At 39.7% G+C, this 9,217-nt stretch overlaps 1 protein-coding gene across 1 annotated transcript; it reads left to right on the top strand.

Annotated features, from left to right (window-relative positions):
- Positions 1-5,169: 5,169 nt before the first annotated feature.
- Positions 5,170-6,069, top strand: LOC132188044 (uncharacterized). The gene has a single exon (XM_059602457.1). The coding sequence runs from the start codon at positions 5,170-5,172 to the stop codon at positions 6,067-6,069; it is 900 nt and encodes a 299-aa protein (XP_059458440.1).
- Positions 6,070-9,217: the final 3,148 nt, after the last annotated feature.

Here is a 9,217-nt window from a genome sequence, read left to right as displayed (position 1 = left end):
TTTTTTTAAACAAATTTCGTTTTAAAAAATGAACAAAAAAAAATAGGTTTTATTTATTTATTTATTTTTTTTTTAAGTAGGGTTGCTACAACCCATTCTCCTCACCATCTCTTCACCATCTTCCTTCTTTCAACATCTTGATTTTTTCATAAAAAAAAAAAAAAAAAACAGAGAGAGGAGATGGTGGAGAATGAAAAGAGCATTCTTCTTCAGTAAAATATATGAGCTCTCAAATCGGGAGAGAAAAATTGTCAATTAAAAAAACTTATAATTGATGTTTGGTACATATTTCAATAACAAACATTCATAAAATATGGAGCTCTCAAACAAACCCAAAAATCAAAAGTCAAAAAAAGTTCAAGATTAACCAGAAGAATAAGAGAAAAATATACCAAAAAAAAAAAATACATAAAAAAATAATACATAAAAAGCTCAAGATTAACACAAAAATATTAAGAAAAAAAAAAAAAAAAAACCCAAAAATCAAAACCGAAAAGCTCCAGATTAAACCAAAACAAAACCCAAAAGCTCAATATTAACCCAGAAGATCAAGATAAAAATATCCAAAAAAAACCCAAAAATAATACCCAAAAGCTCAAGAAAAACACAAACATCCTATAATTCAACCTAACTGAAGACTTGAAGAAGCCCAGAGAACACAACATCAATTTAATACCCAAAAGCTCAAGATTAAACCAGAAGATTAAGAAAAAAAATTCAAAAGAACCCAAAAATCAATAATACCCAAAAGCTCAAGATTAACACACAAGATTAAGAGAAGAATATACGAAAAAAAAATACCCAAAAATCAATGAGAAACCCTCATATGCAGTCATGCTGCCCAATAGCTGCAAGACACATAACATAAAGCAAATAAAATGCACAAAAAAACTCTACAACCTAATACACTTGATTCTTCTCTTTTTCTCTCTTCTTCTCTGTTTTTCACTGAAAATTTGCAGCACTTCTCTTTCCCTCCCACTTTCACTTCTTCTTTCTTCTCTGGGTCACGCCGGTCGTGGGTATGCAGACCCAAGGGTCTCCTTTCTCAAGCCGGCAGCCCTCTCCGGTGGATCCATTTAGGGTGATAAAATTTCCTAAGGGTTAATCTTCCTCTCTAAGTTTTAGTTTTGAATCCAAAAACGATTTAGAGGCATTAGAAATGAGTTTTGAAGCTGAGTTTCGCCTGGGTCTCATCGAATTTCTGATTGGGTTGTTGATGGAGCTGATTGCAGAAATTTGTTTTTGTTGATTTTGTAGGGTCTCTCTTGGTTCGGCTGATTGGGGTTTGGAGTTTGGGAAGAAGGGGGGATTTGGAGTTTGGGTTTTGTTTTTTCTGGTTTTACTGATTTTTTCTGTTTTGTTTTTTCTTGTTTTTTCGCCGGCCGTTTTTTTCTGGTTTTTTCTGGACGGCTATGCTCGGTTTGGGATAAAGAAAAGAGGGTTTGGGAGAAAGAAAGCTGGCCGGCGGCGATGCTGATTTTTTTCAGCTGGAAAGCTGGTTTACCAGACAACAAGCTGGCCCGTTGTATGCTCTTCGGCGCCGGTGGGGGTGGGTTTGCTGGCGCCGGTTTGTATTTTGGTTTGCTGTTTTGATTTCATTTTGTCAAAATGAGCTGTCACCACAAGAGTGGATACTGCAAAACACCCCTTTTGCAGCATGACCGCATAGTAGGGGCTCCCAAAATCAATACCCAAGAGCTCAACCCAGAAGATAAAGAGAAAAATATACAACAAAACCCAAAAGCTCAACAAAACCCAAAAGCTCAAGATTAACCCGAAAAACAAAACCCAAAAATCAATACCCAAAAGCTCAAGATTAAACCGAAAAACAAAACCCAAAAATCAATACCCAAAAGCTCAAGATTAACCCAAAAGATTAAGAGAAAAATATACAAAAAAAAAAAAAAACCCAATAATCAAAACCCAAAAAAAGCTCAAGATTAACCCAGAAGATTAAGAGAAAAATACCAAGCCTATAACCATCCTCCCCATATGGAAATAAAAAAGAGGATATTGTAACGACATAAATGATGGATGCAACTCATTGATCCTTTATAATCCACCTTCTTTGTAATCGACAATAACATCACAATATGCATCATCAATACCAATGTCACCAACAATAATTGCAGCAATTTCAGAACATGTGGGAAGATTTTGTACTCTTTCATCAGTTAATCGTGACTCAATTAGACACAATCATAAGTTGTGGATAATACCTTCTCTAAAACGGTCTCTAGCCATCCGAAATATCTTCACCAATTGATTTGATTCATCTAGCATTCGAACTAGGGCATCAACAATAGAGGGATCAATGCTATTGTCAAAATTATTCAAGGCTTTAATTCTATTTGTCAGTATTGTAAAAATACCGTTGTGCAAAACTGGGGTTTAAGCCATTAGCTAGGAGTAGTGTTCCAATTCTATGATAGTTTTGACCGTTGAGTCGAAAAATATAAGGACCTCTTCTCTCATTAACTCTATGATCTACTTTTCCACCCATGGACGTCATAGCAAACATGGCATTATAACTCCTTATTTGTGCCTTAAATTTTTTTGAACGCTGACCTCCAACTGGATTTAACAATTCTTCAAGAACTGTAGGTGGTCTCTTAAGCAAAGGTAATTTCACTTGGCCATTCATACAACATAAAGAAATTTAGGATTAGATCTCCTAGACTTTACTCTTCTTTCTTCGTACCAAACTCTTGCAAGACAATTCTCACATTCATAAGAAGGTGAGCCGAAATTCCAAGGTTCATTAAATTTCCCTGTATAAAATAGGGGAGAGAAAAAGAAAGAAATATTGGATTAAATTTATTTATTTATTGTTAAAATCTAAAAGATTTAGTAGCTAATTTACTTGGAATATCTTCATTGCAAGTCCTAGAGCTTGATCCATAATGTTCTGTCAAACTTTGAGCAGCCGAATCTGTTGGTTGAATGATACTGCAACTCCTAATTTGGCTAGAGCCACTTCCAATATCACTAATATGATGTCATTTCGCTTTGTTATGCATAATCGTTTGTCTTCTTTGTCGTGCTAATGTTGAATTTTCCATTTTGTTTCTATTGCAAAATTTTGAAGTGAAGAATAATTTAAAAGCAACATTCTATATACTTATTTCACGCGTAAAAATAAACTTAAACACATTAATATTTAAACAATTTTTTTTTATTTATTATAATTTTTTATAGCTCTTCTCTCTAGGGTTTCCTGTCGACGCCCAGAGGTGAAGCTTTGTATCCCCCATCCTTAGGGTGGAGCGGGTATTGTATCGGAGTGACCGAGAGGATCATACAAAAGCGATGGGGAACACGGCGGAGGAATTATCTCGCCTATGGGAGAATCTTACGTTGATGGAAGAAGAAAGGGCAGACCTTGCTATAGGAGAGGTAGATATCGCTCATGTGGCTGCTCGGGGAAATGCTTGTATTGTTGGAAAATTACTAGCAGATCGAATTGTGGGGAAGGACATTCTCAAGACACCATTGATACGAGCCTGGCATCCTTCAGACCGGGTTACTTTTAAATCTTTGGGCGCAAATCTGTTCCCAATTGAGTTTGCGAATGAATGTGATAAAATTCGTATTCTGGAAGGCAGGCCGTGGAAATTTGATGATCATCTCTTTGCAATAGTTGATTACAATGGAGTAACTTCACCATTCCAATTGGAGTTCGACAAAGCATCGTTCTGGGTCCGCATGTTTGGGCTCCCTTTATCCTGCATGGGTAGAGATGTGGGGCTGAAGATTGGGGCTTCGGTGGGAGAAGTTGAAGATATTGACGTCACGGAGGAAGGTGTAGGGTGGGGGGAGTTCCTAAGAGTTCGGATTCGACTGGATCTATCCAAGCCCCCCTCACGCAGAAGGACTATAAATCTGAGGGGAAAGTCTATTTGGATCGCTTTCCAATATGAGAAGATCCTATGGTATTGCTATACTTGTGGAGTAATAAAACATGGGAAGAATGGTTGTGGAGGACTAGCAAGCAGGGGAATTCATGGGGGGGAAAAGAAAGTAGAGTTTGGTCCGTGGCTCCGGGTCCTATCACCAACTAGAAGATTTGGGAGGGGCGGAGGTTGGGCGGCAGGGGGGAGAAACAACCACGTTCAACCAGAAAATTTTTCCGGAGGATCTGGACACCAACGCAGAGACGGGAAAGAAAGAGAAGAGGAGACGGAGAATGACCAAAGTGGTGGAGGCTCATCTGAAATAGCAAAGACTCTGGTGAGGGGTATTTTGGGTACACTAAGCCACTCTGATTACCCCAATTCAAGGTGTGCAGATCCTAGACAACTTCAGTTACGGGATGAGGAGATTAATGGGGGAGAGGATTCGGGCGAAAATGAAGGGGGCTGTGATTTGGGTCCTTTTGGGGTGGAGAGCAATAATGTTAAAGATTTGGGAGTTATGACACGGAGCCAATCTACAACTGAGCTTCTTTTAAGTGGGGGAAAGAATATTTATGTGGGCCAATGAGATTCTATTAAGGAGAAGATGGTTTGGGCCATGGTTGATAATAGCAACAAAGTAGATGGGCTTCAGAGTGGTGAGATAGGTGGGAGTCATGCAAATTATCCACCTGGTGGTCATACTGAGGTGTCCCCAATGTTTGTTTTGGGAACTCCAAAGCACACGGCAACACTACGGTGAGCTCAACGAAAAGCCACAGATTGACGATCCCCATGAAGAAACAACATGCATCGTATACTTTGGGGCTTGCACAGTCGGTGTGTGCTGAACAGGGGGATAATGGTGCGGGGAAAAAGAAGAATTTGGATAGGGTAGGGGGAGAAGATCGAGCCACAGAAAAAGGAATAAAAGAGACTAAGGATCAAACTAAGGATGCATAACATGTTTGTGGTGGACAGCATAGGGAAAAGCGGAGGATTGATTCTGTTGTGGAAAAATAATTTTATGGTGGAAATACAAAACTATAGTAGGCAACATATCAGTGCTATCGTACGTACGCATCCAAGTGGATTGGAGTGGAAACTCACAGGTTTTTATGGCCATCCAGAGGTAGCCAAGAGAAGGGAAGCTTGGAGTCTACTTCGGTATCTCTCTTCTTTTGCCCATACCCCATGGCTGTGTGTTGGAGATTTTAATGAGATAGTATGTCTGTCCGAACATAAGGGAGCTATTGCAAAAACTAGAAGAAAAATGGAGGATTTTCAAAAAGTTTTGGAGGAATGTAGGCTTAGCGATATGGGTTTCCAAGGGTCTAAATTTACATGGACTAATGATAGAACGGATAATGCGTTTACGCAAAAATGGCTGGATCGGGCCGTTGCTAATGCCAAATGGCTCTCAAATTTTGCTTGTTCCGAAGTGAAGGTGATGGCTCGGCACAATTCAGACCATAACCCTCTCCTTCTATGTTTTGATGCTGGTGGCGTGAGGAGAAGAGCTAGCCGACCATTTCGTTTTGAGGTTAATTGGGAGTCATATCCAGATTTCAAGAAAGAGGTGGGGAAAAGTTGGCGCATGAAACAAAGGGGGGAGAATCCACAGCAGAATGTACATGGGAAGCTCCAATCATGTAAGCGATCCATTTTGAGATGGGTAAAAAAAACAGTCCATGTTACAGAAGATCTTATTCGGTCTAAAACAAAAGAGCTTGAAGAGTTGCAAGGGGCAGAAGGGAACATTAATTTGGTGGCTGAACAAGCTCTAATGGAAGAGGTGAACGGGCTGCTAGAGCAAGAAGACACAAAATGGAGGCAAAGAGCTAAGAAGAATTGGCTTATCCATGGAGATCGTAATACGAAGTTTTTTCATGCGTGTGCCACGCAGCGGAGAACTAGTAATACTATCTCTCAGATTGTAGATGGAAATGGCCAAGCGTGGGATACGACGGAGGGGATTGAGAAAGCTTTTGTGGCTCATTATAAGAGCCTCTTTACTTCGGCTAGGCCAACTGCTATTGCTGAATGTACAAATGCAGTGGAGCGGAAGGTGACCTGTGAAATGGGCAGCAAACTCTTGGCGCCTTTCATTATGGAGGAGATTGTAGCTGTGCTTAAACAGATGGCACCATTAAAAGCACCAGCAGCCGACTAATATACTGCTGGATTCTACCAACAGCATTGGAGTACGAGGCCCAGAGCTGTTATAGAACCTATTCTCAATACAACTCACATTGCACTGATTCCGAAAAATAATAATCCCAAGTGTGTTTCTGATTATAGGCCTATTAGCTTATGTAATGTTTTGTATAAGATTATATCAAAAGTTTTAGCTAATAGGCTCAGGGAGGTCCTACCTCATGTAATATCACCCTTTCAAAGTGTTTTTCGTCCAGGGCGTTTAATAACAGACAATATATTAGCAGCTTACGAAACTTTACATTCCATGCATACCCATATGTGGAGTAAAGTAGGCTACATGGGCATCAAGCTGGATATGAGTAAAGCTTACGACAGGGTGGAGTGGGTGTTTTTGGAGTCAGTAATGCACAAGATGGGTACAATTGATTATGGAGTGTGTTCGAACCGTCACCTATTCAATTATTGTCAATGGGCAGCCGGTGGGCCATATAATCCCAGATAGAGGTTTGAGACAAGGTGATCCTCTATCACCATATCTTTTTCTTATCTGTGCAGAGGCACTTAGCTCTATGCTAAGCAGAGCGGAGGAAAATGGGGTTATTACAGGGGTGTCTACTTCGAAGAATGGTCCACGAATCAACCATCTCTTCTTTGCGGACGATAGCCTTCTCTTTTGTAAGGCTGATTCGGTGGAGTGGAGACGACTTACAAAAATTTTAGACAAATACGGAGCGGCCTCGGGACAGAAGTTGAATAAGGACAAGACCTCCCTATTTTTTAGTCGCAACACAAGCGGTGCTAAAAGAGAAGAGATTACCCAGCTGTCAGGATTACAAGCTATTGATAAATATGAGAGATACTTGGGGCTGCCAACTTTGGTGGGAAGATCGAGATCAAAAGCTTTCAAATATTAAGGATAGAGTGTGGAACCGGTTGCAAAATTGGAAAGTCAATTTTCTTTCTCAGGCGGGGGAAGGAAATTTTGTTGAAGGCCATTATTCAAGCCATTCCCACATATTGTATGTCGGTGTTTTTACTGCCGGTTTCTTTATGTAAGGATATTAATAGGCTTATGCAAAGGTTCTGGTGGGGGCATAAGAAGAACTTGTCCAAAATTTATTGGATGAGTTGGGAACAGATGAGTACGTCCAAGGCAAAGGGGGGTCTCGGATTCAGAGACTTGGTCTTATTTAATAAGGCACTTTTAGCAAAACAAATTTGGAGACTCATTCAAAATCCAGATTCTCTAGTAGCTCGAACTATTAAAGCAAAATATTACCCTACGATGAGGGTTTTAGAAGCTCAAGTGGTGAAAAGGCCATCTTTGGCTTGGAGGAGCATCATCTCGGCAAAGGATATTATAAAGCAGCGGACTATATGGAGGGTAGGAGATGGGAAAGATATCCGGGTATAGGGAGACTGTTGGCTCCTAAGACCAACCACATTTGCCGTCCAGTCAACACCGAGCACACTTGCGACTAATTCCATGGTGCATGACTTGATTGATGTGGATACGGGGGGATGGAAACATGATTTAATCTCATAAAATTTTTCTGAGGAGGAAGCAGCAGTGATACAGAAAATTCCTCTTAGTCCTTTATTCCCCAAAGATAAATTAATTTGGAGGTGTGCAGCCAATGGATAGTTTTCAGTCCGCAGTGCTTATCATTTGGCTGTTGATCGGCATGCCGAGGCATGTGGGGGATGGTCAAACCAAGGACGAGGGAGAGATATTTGGAAAGTATGTTGGAAACTGAACGTCCCTAACACAGTGAAGATGTTTGTATGGAGAGCTTGCCACAATCTGTTTGCCAACTAAAACCAATTTGTGCAAGAAAAAAGTGATTGACTCACCTAGTGCCCAATCTGTCATCTAAAGGAGGAAAGCACGGAGCATATTGTTTGGTCTTGCCCTTCAGCATCTGATGTGTGGAGTTGCGGTTCCATTAAGCTACAGAAGAGTATATGTGGTGATGGAAATTTTATGCAGTTGTTTGAAGATCTGATTGGTTGTTATGAGCAACAAGAGCTGGAACTCTTTGCGGTAATAGCTAGAAGCATCTGGATGAGACGCAATAATGTTAGTACTTTTCTTTCTCCTAACCAATTAGTTGAGAAAGCAGCTGCTGATTTAGAATACTTCCAGAGGGTTATGGCACAACCAGGGGGGGCGAAAATTATAACACACCATCCACAAGTGAGTTCGTGGCAGGCCCCCCCCCCCCCGGTAAGAATGATCAAAGTGAACTGGGACGCTGCATTAGATCACTGAAACTTCTGTGTTGGGCTGGGTTTATTAGCAAGGGATGCAAATGGTAGATTCTTGATGGCTTGTGGGATTAAGAAGAGTATAGAAGTGGAACCTACAACGGCAGAAGCTCTAGCTGCTTTACATGCCGTGATTTTTGCTAAGGAGATGGGCTATTCGAACGTTATTTTTGAAGGAGATGCTTTAATGATTGTGAAAGCAATAAACTCCAGGGAAGCATGTGAGAGCAGCTATGGCCATTTTGTGGAGAATGTGAAGTGGTTGCTGGGTGGGTTCGCTTTGTCAAGCTTTGTTCATATTATTAGGGGAGCAAATTCTGCTGCCCATCACTTAGGTAAAGAAGCTTGTACCCATGTCACTGACAAACATTGGTGGCATTGTATTCCATCGTGTATTGATGGTATTATTAGGAAGGAGGAGACCCCACTCCTCTTTTCCTGATTTGCTCTTTGTGAGCTTCAATAAGATTCCACTATTATTCTTTCAAAAAAAAAAAAAAAAAAGTGTTTCATATAGTTATACACATTTTGTTTCATGTAATATGAATGGTTGAATCATATTAAAGAGCAATTATGAATTAAAGATTTAAATAGAAAGAAATTCATTTGAAAAAAAAAATACTACACAACATTTGGGAATTAATGATACAATTCAAAATAACGGGATGAAATGAATTTAAGAAGAATAATTGAAATAATATTATATTTCAACTAAAAAGTATAAATACATGTATTTCGAATAACAAAAAAATACCTCAATGAGTATTGCAATTGAATTCCCAATGAAGCAAAAGAAATCACCTGTATTCAATATTCTAGGACATTAACTCAAGAGATTGTGTACATGTTATTGAACGATTTTTTTTTTTTAAAAAAAAAAAAATAACAAATAG

This window comes from Corylus avellana, chromosome ca7 (genome assembly GCF_901000735.1).
Source record: "Corylus avellana chromosome ca7, CavTom2PMs-1.0".
Lineage (NCBI taxonomy): Eukaryota > Viridiplantae > Streptophyta > Magnoliopsida > Fagales > Betulaceae > Corylus > Corylus avellana.
The sequence above is the reverse complement of the archived record's forward strand: the minus strand, read 5'-3'. Positions and strand labels throughout refer to the sequence as shown.

Coding starts and splice junctions, on each gene's coding strand:
- LOC132188044 (XM_059602457.1), top strand. CDS start 5,170: ATGGAGGATTTTCAAAAAGTTTTGGAGGAATGTAGGCTTAGCGATATG.